At 42.9% G+C, this 18,062-nt stretch overlaps 1 protein-coding gene across 2 annotated transcripts in view; it reads left to right on the forward strand.

The window, feature by feature from the left end:
- The window catches only part of SCD5 (stearoyl-CoA desaturase 5), a 152,716-nt gene that overhangs the window by 130,949 nt on the left and 3,705 nt on the right, over positions 1-18,062 (forward strand). For both annotated transcript variants that reach the window (XM_047854730.1, XM_047854731.1), the window contains exon 4: positions 16,983-17,215. In XM_047854730.1, coding sequence (XP_047710686.1) covers positions 16,983-17,215 — 233 coding nt within the window. The remainder of the gene's footprint in view (positions 1-16,982; positions 17,216-18,062) is intronic.

An 18,062-nucleotide genomic window follows, 5' to 3' on the forward strand; every position in this document is an offset into this window, starting at 1 on the left:
CCCTTCTCATGAGAGTGCCCATGCACAGAAAGATTTTGTAAACTGTGATAGCTCTGTTTAATATGCAGTCATAATTCTTTTTCTCTGTGCTCTCTGTGCCGTTGCTCCTTATTATCGGTACCAAGTACTACCAGGAAAAGAGAAAGAAGAGTGGGGAGATTGCAACATAAGCCATTCAAAGTTTGGATTGAAAATTTGGGTTCAAGTTGTCTTGCCAGAAAGGATGATAACCAGGAGACCAGAGATCTTTCTCTCGTAGCTGTTGGCTTGCATCCTCCATCACTGCAGGTAGCCGTGAGCTGACACTGCCTGGCATGCAAATAGAGAAAACATTTACTTTTAGGTGATTCCTCTCAGGTTCTCAGAATCTTTTTGCTCTTGAAAATACAAAATTCTTTTTTTTTTAATGTTTATTTTTGAGAGAGAGAGAGACAGACAGAGTCAGAGCATGAGTCGGGGAGGGGCAAAGAGAGAGGGAGGCACAGAATCCAAAGCAAGCTTCAGGCTCCGAGCTGTCAGCACAGAGCCTGATGCGGGGCTCGAACCCACGAACTGAGAGATCATGACCTGAGCCGAAGTCGGACACTTAACCGACTGAGCCACCTAGGTTCCCAGAAAATACAAAATTCTAATAAGCTCAATGATCTTGTTTCAGGCCTACATCTAATTTTAGAATAACAATAATAGCTTCCAGTTGTTATTTTTTATTACTCTCTAGCATCCTTTATCATATAGATTTCAGCATAGCAATTACTCACAATGTAGCAGACTCTGTTCTCTGCCTATATAATTCGGATCTCTCTTATCCTTACAAATGATGGAATCTGAGCCTCTGAGAAGCTGACTCAGGAATTATTTTGTAAACGGAATTTAAGCAAAGTCTGTCCAAGTCCAAAGCACGTGCTCTTTCTACTAAGCTATGTTGTAATAGTATAGGGAGTATCATCTTTCTTCTTCCTCTGCTTCATCCTATTGCCCGCTTACTTTGCACGTGTGTTTTTTATTTATTGCAGTTCTGAGTTATTGAGAATAAGAAATTACACATACCTGTGAGCCAGAGTTGTCTCCTGCTTAAAACTTTTTCAAGACTTCCCCTTGGGAAAAGTTACAACTGTCTGTTATCTCCCTGGTGTGCTTACGTTAGGTCTTGATACTTCCCGCCTTGTACTTCACTCTGTAACTATGCCAGTCCCCTCACAAGTCAGGCTGTTCTGTGATACTGCCTTTGCTTCTGTTATTTCTCTGGCCTAGATCCTTGCTACTTAACATGTAGTCCTGGGAACAGCACCATCAGTGTCACCTGGGAGCTTGTTAGAAATGCAGGATGCAAGCCCCACCCCAGACCCCAAGTGATTCAGATGCACCATGATTGTTTGAGAAGCACTGATCTAGAATGTTCTTTTTCTCCTAGACAGCCTTTACTCATTCTTCAAAATTCACATCCAGGAAGCTGAGGTCAGCGGTTCAAGGACTCTCAGCGGGGAAGGGGGGGGTGATATCTGGGGGGGAGGGCTCCCCTAAGTCCCTTTTAGGAGGTCTGTGAGGTCCTCCCTTTTCTGACTGCATGTCTGTGTGAGGCAGTTTCTCCATAGACTTCCACCAAAACAAAATATTGCAGCAGAACCACGGCAGAAGCAGGTGGGTCAATCCAGTCGCTTCCATGAAGCCAGATATTAGAGATTTGCCATTATGTACAATAAAGCCATTCTTTACACTAAAACTTTTTTGTGTTTTGGAAAATATAGTTACTTTTCATAAAAATGTCCCTTATGTTAACATGGAGTAGGTTCATTATTATTTTAATGAATCAGTCAGTTTTGCATTTATTTTATATTAACAGATACATTTATGTTTTACATATACTATTTGATATTATATAGTGCATGTAATATTATTAACATATATTATTAACATCAAATATTTAACAAATCATAAAACATTTCTCAACTTTAAGTTCCCATACAGTAAATGTTGGTAGGTATATCCCCCACAAACAAAAGCTCTTTGGAGCTCTCAATAATATTTAAAATATTTTAAAGCGTCCTGAGACCAAAGAGTTTGAGGTCCATTGTCCTAGAATGAGCTAAGGACCCCTTCTCGTCAGGTCTACAGAATCATGGGCCTACCACACCTTTCTGCTTATCATGTTGTATGAAAATGATCCACTTGTATGTCTCTCGCATTGGACCCAAAGCTCTTGAGGGTGGTGACTATGTCCTATTCATCTTTCTATTTCATGAGATTACTGAAATACCTAGCACCCCCCAAAATCCTTTCTGGACTGAGGAGTGTGTTTACTATCCAGTTTGTGGAGAGTGCTGGACAGCCCACCGCCGAGAACCAGCATTTAGGGTGATCATTTGTGTATGATGCTGTAACCCTCAGTTGCTGAAGTAAGTGGCACCTGGACTCACCCAGCCAGCCCTGGTGCCTTCCATTCCCTCACAGTATGGCTCCACAGTGGGGGGCGTACCTCCCAGGGTAAGGGTAGGGAAGTTCCATGAGCACACTGCCCATTCATGCAGTTTCTCATCACACCAACAGTGATCCTATCCAAGACTGGTGCTGCCTCTGACCCTGAAAGAGCACTACAGAAACATAGATGGTGCAACAAGAGACCGATTTGGCCGTGTCTTCTGGGATCTGACCTTGGCCGAATCCAGTGTGAGAGGAGGAGGAAGGAAATGTGTCTTCCCTACAGCAGAATCCTGCCTCAGACCAATTTCTACCACAATTAGCAATTAGGGACAAAGATAGCCATGCATGCATTGGAAGCTCAGTGAAGCCCCACTTGCTGCTCTTTTGGACATGCCAGTAAGCTCTGTGCATGGAAGGTGTGTTGAGGTAGTATCACCTTCTTGTCAGACTCCAGCAACAGAATTCTGTCAGTGGTTGGGCACAGGATGGAGCAAAGCCTTCAGTGACACCACTCTGAGGAATATAGGCTGTCGAGAGGTAGCAGTATAGTATTTCTACACAACGCACGTATTTCAACCACTATTTTACAAACTCTTTGGAGGTGATTGGAGATAAAAATAGTTGAAGCCTGTAATGGACCTCTGGCTTATGAACTCATTAGAGTTAGTCAAATGCTAACTAAGCATGCCTCAAATGTGGATTCCTGATTAGGTAGGGTACTTCAAATGTTAATGAACTGCCCATAGAGTGATGAATAATAATACACACACACACACATACACTGAAAACTATAGAAAGTTTATGAAAGAAATTGAAGAAGACACAAAAAAAAAATGGAAAAAAATTCCATGCTCCTGGGTAGAAAGAACAAATGTTGTTAAAATGTTGATACTACCCAAAGCAATCTACATATTCAACACAATCCCTATCATATTAACACCAGCATTCTTCACAGAGCTAGAACAATCCCGAACCTTGTATGGAACCAGAAAAGACCCCAAATAGCCAAAGCAATCTTGAAAAAGAAAACCAAAGCGGGAGGCATCACAATCCCAGGCTTCAAGCTATACTACAATGCTGTAATCATCAAGACAGTATGGTACTGGCACAAGAACAGACACTCAGATCAATGGAACAGAAATGGACCCACAAATGTGTGGCCAACTAATCTTTGACAAAGCAGGAAAGAATATCCAATGGAATAAAGACAGTCTTCTCAGCAAGTGGTGCTGGGAAAACTGGACAGCAACATGCAGAAGAATGAACCTGGGCCACTTTCTTACACCATACACAAAAATAAACTCAAAATGCATGAAAGACCTAAATGTAAGACAGGAAGCCATCAAAATCCTCGAGGAGAAAGCAGGCAAAAACCTCTTTGATCTTGGCCACAGCAACTTCTTACTCAACACATCTCCAGAGGCAAGGGAAACAAAAGCAAAAATTAACTACTGGGACCTCAACAAAATAAAAACTTCTGCACAGAGAAGGAAACAATCAGCAAAACTAAAAGGCAACTGACAGAATGGGAGGAGATATTTGCAAATGACATATCAGATAAAGGGTTAGTATCCAAAATCTATAAAGAACTTATCAAACTCAACACCCAAAAAGCAAATAATCCAGTCAAGAAATGGGCCAAAGACATGAATAGACACTTCTCCAAAGAAGACATCCAGATGGCCAACTGACACATGAAAAAATGCTCAGCATCACTCATCATCAGGGAAATACAAATCAAAATCACAATGAGATACCACCTTACACCTGTCAGAATGGCTAGCATTAACAACTCAGGCAACAACAGATGTTGGCAAGAATGTGGAGAGAGAGGATCTCTTTTGCACTGCTGGTGGGAATGCAAACCGGTGCAGCCACTCTGGAAAACAGTATGGAGGTTCCTCAAAAAAATTAAAAATAGAACTACCCTACGACCTAGCAATTGCACTACTAGGTATTTATCCAAGGGATACAGGTGTGCTGTTTTGAAGGGGCACATGCACTTCAAGGTTTATAGCAGCACTACCAACAATAGCCAAAGTATGGAAAGAGCCCAAATGCCCATCGATGGATGAATGGATAAAGAAGATGTAGTGTGTATACACACACACACACACACACACACACACACACACACACACACAATGGAGTATTACTCGGCAATCAAAAAGAATGAAATCTTGCCATTTGCAACTATGGAACTAGAGGGTATTACGCTAAGCAAAATTAGTCAGAGAAAGACAAATATCATATGAGTTCACTCATATGAGGACTTTAAGACACAGAAAAGATGAACATAAGGGAAGGGAAGCAAAAATAATATAAAAACAGGGAGGGGGACAAAACATAAGAGACTCTTAAATATGGAGAACAGAGGGTTACTGGAAGGGGTTGTGGGAGGCGGATGGGCTAAATGGGTAAGAGGCACTAAGGATTCTACTCCTGAAATCATTGTTGCCCTATATGCTAACTAATTTGGATGTAAATTAAAAAAATAAAATTATGAAAGTACACAAAAAATAAAATTAAAAAAAATTTTTAAAAACCAAAGAAATAAAAACAAAAAATACACACACACACACACACACACACACACACACACACACACACACCGTGCATCCCTACCTCACACTGTTTATACAGAAGTGTCTTCAAGGAAATCACAGGCAGCATAATGATATCATTAAGTTCAAATGCACAGAGTGCAGTGGAAACTAAATACGCTCGTGTCTCACCAATCAGAAACTAAGCCGTCCAGTACTTGGAATTAATGGCAATAAAACTAAGGACCTATAAATAAACAAAGAGAATCTTCACTGGAGATAGTGCCAGGTTCACATTGTTTCATGGAATTCTCTAAACTCCAAAGTGAATGGTCCACCATCTACCTCCACAGAAAGAGATCTTTGAAGAAATGTCACATTGCTAATGATTTTGCATTTTGAGTTTCGGTACAGGTGACCCTCTTCAGCTCTCACCCAGAGCCTGTGTGTTCTTCATTTCACGCAAGTTGAACAAACCCAGCTGTCTGGTTTTCACACCCTTTGCAGATTGAGAGAAACAAATTAGAAGGTGACAGAGAAGCTACTGCAGGAGAGAACACTGACAAACACAAGTGACAGCTTATCAGTGTACCTGAAAATGAGGGAGGGATCAGCAAGATTTAATAAGTGAATGTAGAATCCAGCTGTTTTATTTTTAAAAATTTTTTAATGTTTATTTGTTTTTGAGAGAGAGAGACAGACACACAGAGCACAAGCAGGGGAGGGGCAGAAAGAAGGAGACACAGAATATGAACCAGGCTCCAGGCTCCGAGCTGTCAGCACAGAGCCCAATGGCAGGGCTTGAACTCACAAACCATGAGATCATGACCTGAGCTGAAGTCAGTCACTTAACCGACTGAGCCATCCAGGTGCCCCAATGTAGAAACCAGTTCTTACAATGACCCTTCACACCTCAATGGACTCTGCGAACAGAACATAGAGCACACACCTATGTTCCAAAACTCATTGCATCAGACACCTGCAGGTTAGGCACCACTGTCTCAACCCGCTCTGTCCTGGGGCTCTTGCCTACATGATCTGCACAGCCGTTTATGCACTCCAACTAGCTTTGGGTAGGTTCATCCCTACAGGATGTCACGTTGCACTGGTGTGTGCCTCCTGCCTTAAGGCATCCCTGCTGGTGCTAGAGCCCGTGACATTCGTGTTAATAATCCTAAAGTTCGTGTGGTGGGGGGCGGAGGCGGGGGGCAATGGGAGCAGGTTGCTGGGAGACACATTCTTCCTGCATCCTGCTCTTAGAGAGAATGTTCTGAGGCTCAGTCATCCATATGGTCTTTTGGAGGATGGTCCCACCAGGCTGAGATATCAAGCAGTGGCTGGCTCAGTCACACACACTCCTATCAGCTCCCCCACATTCTGTTTTCCTTGGACTGAGCTCCTTTTATAAATTAGTAGCATAGAAGCTTTTGTTTTAAGCCCTGCCTTCTGGGGAATCCAGTATAAGACACTCATCACCATCAAGGAAGGTCAAGTTTTGTTCCATAAACTGATTAGGAAGGCAGAAAAATGGATAGTGATTTTCACATACAATTTTTTTTTTAAGTTGGTGTAGTTGAACACATACACCGTCAGCTCGTCAGACAACTCAACTATCTAAAACGATCATCTTCTTGAGTCTTTACAGCACAGTTGTAGTGATGGGATGTTAAATAATGCAGTAACCCTAGTTGAAAGGAAACGTATCAGGGTAGGCTTTCTAGAAGAAAGCAATTTGAGCTGAGTTTTGAAGGCCTGGGGAGTTTTGAAAGGACGTTGCAGCTTGAATTTAGGAAATGTGCTAGAAAGCATGCATTGTGCTCAAGGGTCCTGGCTTTCAAATGTGAAATGAAGAAGCCATGCATATATCAGTCTGTTCATTGTCAACAAGAAAAACGGTCAGCCCACCTAATCAGTTCAGCAGCAACAGTTGATATTGATGATGAAAGTGGCTGAAATGACTCCACTGGCTCCTTTTCTGCCCAGAGACTGGCTGCCCATGAATAGCTTATCATTGATGAGAGTTTGGAATTAAACTTGCTCCCTTGGGTGGGGGTGGAAAGTTGAACTCTGTCAGTAGGTCACCACCCTTTCTGCACAAGGTCCACATATGTGGGCTAGAATGATTAGGGAAGTGCACACGGGCACACACACACACACACACACACGCACACTTGTATCTAGTGCCACTGTAATCCCTTTTAACATTTTACTGCTAAAAAAGTAGGCAGGGCAATCTCATTTTTAAAAGTACTATTCTTTAAATTCTTTAAATCGGCCCTTCCTTGAAGTGAATTAGGTTTTCTTAAGTCCTAAGCCAAATTCTAAAGTAAACAAAGAAAATCAAAGTTCATCAACAACCTCATCAAATATCTGGGGTCTTGAAAACCGAGTATCCTTCGAGAATTTGCTGAAAGCTGTGGACTTTGAACCCCAGAAAATGGAAATACACAAACGCGTTTGCACACAATTTCACAGGCCCCAGATTAAGAAACGTGGTTATGTTTCTTCCTGCGGTGCTCACTTTATCTCAGGCAGCAAGGATTAAAATGGAACGCAGTTTTAAAGGTGAGAGAAAGTGGCAAGGCAGCAACAACTTAGTTTAAAAAATTATTCTGTACATAATTTTAAGTGTTCATTTTAGTCATCCGATTCTACATACCGTCAGGAATTAGTCTGTGTTCTAATGACTTACTGAGAACAATTGAGAACTAATCATGAAGGGAGGGAAGCAGGTGAGTGGGAGGAAGGGCAGAGAAAGACAAAGACAGAGACCAAGAGCCCGGAGAGAGAACAGAACATCAGTCTAATGAACTTAAACTTGTATTGAGACAACTAGAGAAGCTCTAAGTAGCAAACCATTAGGAGGATGGAACTGACCTAATTGCTTTCGCCAAAGACAGATGGATCCTTGGCCTCATTCCTTCTGGCGCAGGTCAGGTCAACGATTCAGCTGCTTACTGGGCACCTGCTGTGTTAACGAGCATTTTGTGTTCAAGAAACTGAGGGCGACATGACTTGGATCAAGACAATTCCTGCCCACAAAGAACTTGCCATCTACTTACTATGATGGAATCAAAGCTTTGAAAAAGGAAAGAGGCCTTTTAACCCTCCTTACTCAGTCGCGGCAATCAGCATGCCTGGGTCTTTTCTTTAAGCACTTCATTGTTAGTGAGGTACAAATAATGCTCTTTGTGTTGAAATTCTGAAACGATTGTGTTTATCTTTTAAGCTGCTGCTCAGCGAATGAATGCAAACCGTTTGTACAAAGACAGATTAAATTCAAGTGGATGGATGCAACTAACCTCCATATTCAGACCTCAAAAGCAAATAAAGCGGAAGGTCACAGAGAAAATAAAAACACGTCTTTTGCCCACTGAGTCTCAAGTTTCCAACAGAGTCGTTTTCATGGAGTAGCTGCTCCCCATCTCTGCTTCCTTCATGGGGCAGAAGAGGCATCCAGAAGATGACGAGTATGCATCTAGATAGTCCAATTAGAAGATTTTTTTCTACGGGAATGCTTATCATGAAGTAGCACAGGGGAGGTAATGTCAAGACTAGTTGAGGGTCAGAGCCAAATCTAGACTGATTAAGACTTGCAGAGCACACTTCAAATGCAGTCATCATGAGCTGTCTCACCTAAAGCCACTGCAACACCAGAGAGGTAAAATCAAGAGGTAAAATCACAACAGCGGAGCCCATTTTCAACCTAAACGATTCAAAGAGCCTGGAAGATTTTCTCGAACACTCCAAAGAGCTCCCCCATCAGGGGGCTTCCACCTTTGGGTCTGGTCTGCATCCAAATGAATCACATCTTTCCCCTCCCTGTGGGCCATGCCAGAGGGGGACAAAGCAGGGCGGAGAGAGTGTTCCATCCATTCCATTTACAAACTGCCAGGGCATATTATCTGCCCCCTAAATGAATGTTGAGTAAGCAGCCAGATGATTTTGCCTGGTTCCCTACAAGAGGCAAAAGTTGTAGGGAAAATGAATTTCTGGCTAGGCTTTAAGTGAAATCACAAAACCAAACAAGTTTAATCAGGATGCCAGTGACAGCTCATTGCTCATCATTAGGATATGTTTGTGGGGCTGTAATTCCTCCCCTACCCGTGGTGATATTTGCTTCTTTTCACGTTTCCTCAGGCCAGCCCCCCTCAGAAGTCAGCAGTCGACAGATATTTCCCCTTCCTTCATGCTCTCATGATTTTCCCTCTGGAGATCTCACACGCCACTGGCTCTGGACCGCTGTGCTTAGGTTAGTCAAGCAATAGGAAATGCTTGCAGGCAGAGAACAGCAATTTCTTTTTCATCTAAAGAAAAAAGGGTTTTAGGATGCTTAGCACACCCAGATTTGGGAACCATGAGAGAGAAAAAAAGAAAGAAATCCCAAATCCTTTCTTCTCCATAGAATAAGTTTTTTGTCTGAAGTCTATTTTTAGTTTAGTTTAGTTTTAATTTTAGTTTTAGTTTTAGTTTTTTTAGAGAATGAGAGAGAGAGAACACAAGCCGTGGAAAGGGGCAGAGAGAGAGAGAGAATCTTAAGCAGGCTCCACACCTGAGATGGGGCTCCATCCCAGACCTGAGCCAAAATCAAGAGTTGGACGCTCAAACAACTGAGCTACCCAAGCACCCCAAGTCTATTTTTAATGTTTCAGTTCTCTTTATTGTGATCCAGTTTATTGAAATAAGGATTTTCAAAGCATTGACAAAGTTGCAAGATGAGGGCCCATATCTTCATTTGTGTCCTGAAACTTACTTGGACTGGAGCGTCATGGTGTGTGATGGTGTTTATGTGTGTGAATGAACTTCTTATCTTGAGCTAAATGTAGAAAACCATCTTCCCGCTGTGGAATTCATGTGATGAGGAATTGTGAGATGGTGGGAATGGGATGGGTTCCAACATCTGGTATAGGTCTGTTCTGATAAGCCGTCACTTAAAAAATTTTTTTAAAGCTTATTTATTTACTTTAAGAGACAGAGAGAGAGTGATCAGGGGAGGGACAGAGAGAGAGGGAGAGAGAGAATCCCAAGCAGACTCTACGCTGCCAGTGCAGAGCCTGACTCAGGGCTTGAACTCACAAACCACGAGATCATGACCTGAGCTGAAACCAAGAGTCAGACACTTAACCGACTGAACCACCCAGGCACCCCTAAGCTGTCACTTTAAAGTGATAGAAAGGTGCTCCAGGGCTGCGTGTAGAGTGAGCTTGAGTACTTCGGCTTTTGTGTTTTGTACTCAAACCCACGGTCCTCTGGTTTCAAATCTGTGGTAGAGAACTACTCTTCCTTAGGTCGTTCTTGGATTCACACCAACCCTTCTCTCTAGTCCTTACCAATTGTCTTGTTCTCCCTTGATGATATTAGGAATCTTCTCCTATCTCAGGGTCTGAGTGTTCACAGGAAGGCAGGAAATTACCCACCTTCTAAACCAAGGCCAACCTGTTAGATTGGCTGTTGTCTAAAATATTGCCAGTGTTTTGCCACATTTGGCAGCTCAGAGCATGACTTAGAAGCTCATGCTCAGAAATCATTCTGTTAAACTGGAGCCGCAACACCTCACAGTGAAACTTGTTGGAAGCTGGGGTTTGGGGAGCAGATAAGCACAGATGTCTCTAATCAAGTTGTTGGCTTCATAGTCACAATCCTGTGTTGCACCAATCCAAGAGATAAGCATCTCATGAAGGACCCCAAAGCAGGCTACACATTTACTGTGTGGTTTGTGTTGTTTTTTGGAAAACTGGGCATTTTATCTCTCTTGCTTTGTGCCCTACTGAGTCTCCGTAGTGTTTTTATGTTCCTGAGAAGCTGAGAATCATTTACTTAGTTGTCCCACAAATACGTTGGAGTGCCTGCTTCTGTGCAAGCCCCTGTGCTAGGCTCTGGAGTGTGCCTTTTTGCTGGACTCTGCTGGCCCAGCAGTGTATCCATGTCGCAGGACAGGTTACCTCAGAAGCTGGCTCTGAGGTGGATATTACATCACAAGAAGTGTAATGGAGAGAGTCTTTGGGGTCAACACCTGTGGAAGAAGTGATGGATACGGGATTGGGCAAAGGAGGAAGCTGGGCCCCGACTGGTCCCAACAAAGGCCTCAGCCTACCTTACTGTGGGCTCTGAAGTTGGGGTGACATTTAGAGTCATTGAGAGGTGAAGCAGTGGGCCTGCCTGGGCAATGGACTACTCCCCTTATGTAAGGTTAGTCACTGGATAGGGTTGTTAGGAGAGGGCGTGACCTAGGGCAGGACGGCTCTTTCTAGCAGAGGCAGCACAGCCAGTGACTCTCAACTGAAAGGAGATCCAGATGGCATGAGTGTCCACTACAGATACTAGAATGCGTTCAGCTACCCCACAGAAGGTCCCGACTCAGCTGGCTCGTTCCAGAATAAGACATCGGGGATAAAACCACTCTGGGGTTCGTTGGTTCCGTGGCTCATTCAAGGAACCTTTCCATCTTTCTGCTCTGTCAGCCTAAGGGGTTTGCTTTGTTTTTCAGTCTTCTTCCTGGTCTTTGTTCACGGTCACAGATGGCTGTAGTAGGTCCTGATGTCACTGTGAAAAAAGAGAGGCCATCTCTGCCCATGTGTTCTTTCTGTGGTTAAGAAAACACTCTCTCATCTCGCTCTTTTTTATTGTGGCGAAATATACACAACATAGTATTTATTGTTTTAACCATAAGTGTACAATTCTGTGGCATAAAGTACATTCACAATGTTGTATAAGCATCAGTAATATCTATACCCCAAATTTTTTCATCATTCCCCACAAAAACTCCATACCCATGAAACAGGGACTTCCCTTTCTCCATCCCCTTCCCTCCAGCTCCTAGAAACATCTACTCTATTTTCTGTCTTTATGAATTTGCCTATTCTAGGTACCTCATATAAGTGGAATTATAACAATATCTGTCCTCTGTGTCTAGTTTATTTCCCTAAACATGTTTCCAAGGTCCATTCATCCATGCATGTTATAGCATATATGAAAACTTTGTTCCTTTTTATGGTAGAATAATATTCCATTGTGTATACATATATATAACATTTTGTTTATCTACTCATCTATTAATGGAAACTTGGCCTGTTTCTACCTTTTGGCTACTCTGGATAACGCTTCTATGAACATTAGTGTACAGATATATGTTGAAATCCCTGCCTCGCATTCTTCTGAACATATACCTAGGAGTTGAATCACTAGGTCGTATGATAATTCGATGTTTAACCTTTTGAGAAACTGTTTTCTATAGCAGCTGCGTCATTTGGCATTCCTACCAGCAATGCATAAAGGTTCCAATTTCTCTACATCTTTACCAACATTTGTTATTTCTCTTTAAAAAAATTATACCCATTTCCCCTCATATCTTATTGACCGCTATTGGCTAATTCCCAAATTAATTATTGGGAAAGTGAATGAGATCACCACTGATTGCTCCAAGCCAATCAGGACTCGCGTCCTGGGTAGAGTCCACATTCCCTGAAAGACATGGCTGCAGGGAGAACAGCTCAATATCTGAACAAAATCAGGATATTCCAACAAGAAAGAAAGGATGGGGGTGGATTATAGGGAGGCTACCATCAATGTCTGTCTGCAATGGAGAGACTTTAAAAATATCAATGTCCAGAACAGAAATTCTGATTCGATTGAGCTGGTCTGCCGTGGGTTCCCACATCAGTCATTTTTAAATGTTCACCCGGTTGATTCAAATGTGCATTCATGGCTGAGGCCTCACCTCAAACCACTTACTACACCGGCAAGTATGAAGCTGAGAAGTACAACATGCAACAGGAACGCTGGGTAGGGGCACCCTGCCTGCTCTGGTGGACCGAGGAAATTCCCCCCAGAGGAAGTGATGTTTAGACTGATATTTGGAAACATCAAGTAAGCCAGGCCAAGAGTGTCATAGACACAGGGGACATAGAAAAGGTGGTGCCTGAGGAATGGGAAGAAGTTCAGTCCAGCTGGAATGTAGTATCTTTACTCAAATATGTGTAACTCTTAGGACAATGGCCAGATTCCACACTCTGGCCTGGTTTACTTCTGGGTAAGTTTACCCATCCCCTGTGTCCTGTTCTTGGTAAGCCAAGTAAGTAGCAAGATGCCTATGCTTTGTACAACCAGTATGACCTTGAGGAAGTCCCATGACCTCTCTGGAGCTCCAGAAATGTCCTACAAATAAATAAGTTCCTTACAGGGATGGAGGAACTTCCACCTTGGGTGGTGAGATGGGCTAAATGGGTGATGGGCATTAAGGAGGGCACTTGTTGGGATGAGCACTGGGTGTTATAGGTAAGTGATAAATCACTGGGTTCTACTCCTGAAACCAGTAGTACACTGTATGTTAACTAATTTGGATTTAAATAAAATTTAAAAGTAAATAAATAATAAATAGATAGATAGATAGATATCTCACAAGGCTATTGTGGAACTCAGATGAAAAAAATGTTTGTATGTGAGTGTCATACATTAATATGCTAATGAATTCCAAATTTCTGTTCCTGTCAAACCTCTCTCTAGAGCACCCTCTGATCTCCAGACCTGAATATCAAGCTGTCTACTTGACCTCGCCCCTTGAATGTGTAGTGGGCATTTCCCACCTGACATGTGTAAGATCTAGCTTCTCATATGCTGCTCGAAACCAGCACCCCCTCCATGCTTCCTCCTATTGGCTAATGACATCTCCATCCTTAATATCATCCTTGACTCCTTTCTCTCCAACATTCAGTCTGGTAACAAGTCCTGTCACTCTATTTTCAAAATATATCCAGAATTTGACTATTTTTCACACCCACCACCCTTTTTCTGGTCCAAGCCAACATCTTCTCCTGCCTGGATTTTGTGGCAGCCTCCTAATTACTCTCCCTGCTTCTGCCCCTCCTCCCACAGTCCATTCTCAACACAACATTCGGGGTGACCCTGCTAACCTATAAGTCAGGTCACCCTGCTCCTTCAGTCCAAACCTGCCCAAGGCTCCATCTCACTCAGAGTAAAGGTTGAAACCCTTTTGATGACCTCTCACACCTTCTGTGACTCAACCCACCATTTTTCTCTTATTTTCTACATTCTCCCCTTCGTTCACCTGCTTCAGCCCCAACTCTCTTGCTTGTCCCTGAATGTGCCAGGAACACCCTGCTGCAGGGCCTTTGTACTTGTGGTTTCCTCTGCCTGGAAATTTCTGCCCCATTTAGCCACATGGTTAACTTCTCACTTCTTTCATATCTTTACTCAAAAGCTATAATGTCACTAAGTCCTTCCCTCAACACCCTATTTTAAATTTCAGCACTTGCCCTTGGCTTCATATTCTCCTTCTCTGCTTTATTTTTATCTTAGTATTTACACTAACATTTTTTATATATTATTTATTTATATTGTTTATTAGCTCTCTCCCCTGCCAGAATATACATATGTGCAAATTTTTATATGGTATATACATAATATAGGTACTTATCAAATCTTCCTACCAGAATACCCCTGCTCACCAAGGGCAGGGATTTTGTCTGATTTGTTCACTTTATATCTCTAGTACCAGGACAGAACCTGGTACATAGTGGGAACTCAGTAAATTTGTTAATACCATGTTTTACAGAAGAGAAACCTGGGGCTCGGTGCAATTAAATAATTTACTCAAGATACCACAGTAGGAAATGGCAAAGTTGGGGAGTTTACCATTCTACAATGCTTTACAACATAAAAACACCTCCCCCTGTCCCTCCACATGCTGACTACCAGTTCCCAGGGCCTTTCCCAGTATCTGTGTGCTTTACCCAGATCCCCTCTTCAGCTGATGCTCCCACCTCACAGCTACTGTCCTCTCTGGGAATTGCCCTTGCCCACATGGAACTGCCCTACACCCTGCACCCTGAGGCCAAAGGCTGGATGATGCAGGTATACCTTTCAATTTGGGACAACTCTAAAGGGTCATCCTTTAGAGCTCCCTGTTGGATCTGCTGAAACTCATTGTGGATGAGCTGCCTCAGTCCAACCTGTCTTCCTCCCTTCCTTACAAGTATCTCTCAAGACCAGTCTCCAAAATCCTTCTGCATGTGACTCTAGGGAGCCTAATCTAAGACCACCAATCCCTTCATTGCCTGTTGCCATAGCCCACTCATCCGACCTCCTAAGTACCCTCTTTCCACTAAAATTCAGCCATCCTGTATCCCAGTGACTTGAAAATGGGTGCTGATGGGTTAACATGTTGCCCAAGAGAAGCAAATTTTATGGGAACTGACACATGCAGCTAGCAATCTGCAAAACACACTTACACACATGATTTCATTTGCAAAAGCAGAATAGCATGATAGTCTCTGAAGTGTTTCTGCCTGGATCTGAATCTTGGTCCTACCACTTCTTAGTCTTGTGACCTTGCCCAGCTACATAATCTTTCCATTGCTCTGTAGAATGGTGATAATAATGGTCGCTTCCTCCTAGAGTTTTCATTAGAATTAAATGAGTCAGTACATGGAAAGGTCTCAGAATAGCTGTGACACATAATATGCACATAGTATACATTAGTTATTAGATCCTCACAAGACCCCTAGAGGTATTATAATTACTACCTGTCTTGGACACCTCTTGTGCCCCACCTCCTACTCTCTGCCCATCTTTTCATTCCAGCTGTTGCTGCAGCCACTTGCTGGCTCAGGTGTAACCAACAGCACCTTGCTCAGCTGGACTGCTTATTTCTTATTTCCTGTCTGGTTGCTTTGCCACTTCCACCTGAGATGCTTCCAGAAATGCACTCAGCCATTCTGACCTGAGCAAATGTGGAAAGGTGAGGGAGCTAATATCCCATGTGACATCCCTTGACCAGGAGGGAGTTGGAACCAATGGGAAAATATCCCTTCTTTCTTTCCTTGAGAGAATAACTCTGAGGTATAATCTGTCCCATCATGGTCCAAGTTCAGGTGTCCAAAGCATGGGCACCCCTGGCTTGGCATTCCTTCCTTCCCTGTCTCACTCTTCCCAAAATAGACTATCCACATACAAGCCTTCATGCTCTGCTCTTTGTGGAATCATCTAACTGTGCATAAGAGGAGAGTGAAAGGAAAAAAAGACTTGTTCAACATCCAGAATCAGATCTAGACTCAAGTTCAAGTCTTCTACCTCCTGAATGACATTCCCTCACACTGCCACCTCCCATTTCATACATATGCACCTTAACATTGGCCTTCTGGAAGCTCGATTAGCCAGTGTGAGGCCAGGGAGGAAAGAGCTATGAACTCATATCACAGTCCCTTTCCTGTGCCTGCATAGAGCTGGTTCCACATGGCTAGAGGGTGGGGAACAGTGTTCCACCTGACTGAAACCTGGGATAGGGACTAGGTCGAATTTGTCTTTGTATCATCAGTATTCGTGGCATGGCAAATAGTAAGTGCTCAGTAAATGTTTCCTGTATACATAGGTCTGGAAATCAAACTATTGATGGTTTCTTCTTAAAGATTACTTTTTATGTGGTCATGCTTGTTCTTATACTATTGTTTATTTTTTATGCTGACCTGGAATGTAATCACCAATGAACAGAGAACATTTCTGAGAGGGGATTGGATTGTTTACCTTTTTGCCAGGCTACATTAGTACAAAATAATGTGCCTGGAAATTATTCAAGAAATACATATTCCTTGAAATCATTTAGGAAAGAAAACCTGAGTACCAAGTTGATTGACTGGTCAAAGAAGTAGCTAGGAGTTGTTGAACTGGTGACCTATAGGAGAAATGTAGCTCTGAGATACCCGGATTTCACCAGCACAGCATGGATTGTTTTATGTTGAAATTCTTCCGAAGTATGCTACAGGTCCTACCACTTTCCATAGCATTCTACCCATCCTAATTCCCAAATTTGGGTTACTTGTGTTGCCTTGTAGGTATATGGGTTTGTGCCCCTTGTACAGAGCAACACACAACAGGGTACTTCTTATCCAGAAAGAGTTGAAGGAATTGATGGGCACAATTCCTGGCTTTTCCTGTATGTAGCTTGTTCATCTCATTTCTGCCACCATCAACAGGTGCCTGATGGTAGTGTAATGTCCTGCCTTGCAGGTACTATAAGATCACTGTGGTGCTCATGTGCTTTGTGATCCCCACGCTGGTACCCTGGTGTGCCTGGGAAGAGAGTCTGTGGAACTCCTATTTCTTGGCCTCCATCCTCCGCTATACCATCTCACTCAACATCAGCTGGCTGGTCAACAGTGCTGCCCACATGTATGGAAACCGGCCCTACGACAAGCACATCAGCCCTCGGCAGAACCCACTCGTCACCCTGGGTGCCATTGGTGAGTAGGGGTGTGAGAGCCAATGGGGAGCATGGCAGCTCAGATTTTCTTAACCTTCCAAAGGTTTTCTGGACTCTGTAAAGAGAGGCAGTGGAATGGAGTCAGGTGGGATGAACTTGGGCTTTGGTATTAGAATCCTGGTTCTTGGGCAAGTCACCTAATCATTCTGATTTAGAGTTTTCTCATCTGTGAAATGAGAAGAGTGATGCTTACTTCGTAGGGATGTTATGAAGATAGATACTATATGTAAACTGCTATATGCAATATAGATATGCTGTAAGATAGATACTATATGTAAACTGCTTAGTAAAATGTCTGTCATATAGTAAGTGATCAATAACTAGGAACTATTTATTTTTACCGTGAAATTTTCCCTAATGGAGGAAATTTCCCTAATGGAGGAGTAGCAGCTGGCTTTTCTCTCAAACTGCCCTGACCATTCAGCTGTCCAATCATTTGACCAACTGTAAGAAAAAAGGCCTTCAGAGAGACGGGAAGAAACAAGAGTGTGGCGTCTCATGGTGCCACAGAATGGTTCAGAGCGAGGCCGCTGGATTCTGACAACTTTGGTTGAGTCTTGGTTCCTTCACTTACTCTCTGGAAGAGTTATCTGGCTCCTCCGCACCTTGTGTCTTCTCCTGTAAAGTGAAGATAATCATAGCATTCACCTGCTTCCTGGGGTCACCAAAGGGTTAGATGAGCTAATACATAGTCTTTGCAACAGTGCTTAGCATGAAATAAGTGCTTAGTTTGTGACTAGCCTTATGGTCTTAGGAAGTTACTTGTCCCTTCTGTACATTTACATCCTAATTTTTTAAATGGGGAGAATCATAGCAGCTAGCTCAGA

This window comes from Prionailurus viverrinus, chromosome B1 (genome assembly GCF_022837055.1).
Source record: "Prionailurus viverrinus isolate Anna chromosome B1, UM_Priviv_1.0, whole genome shotgun sequence".
Lineage (NCBI taxonomy): Eukaryota > Metazoa > Chordata > Mammalia > Carnivora > Felidae > Prionailurus > Prionailurus viverrinus.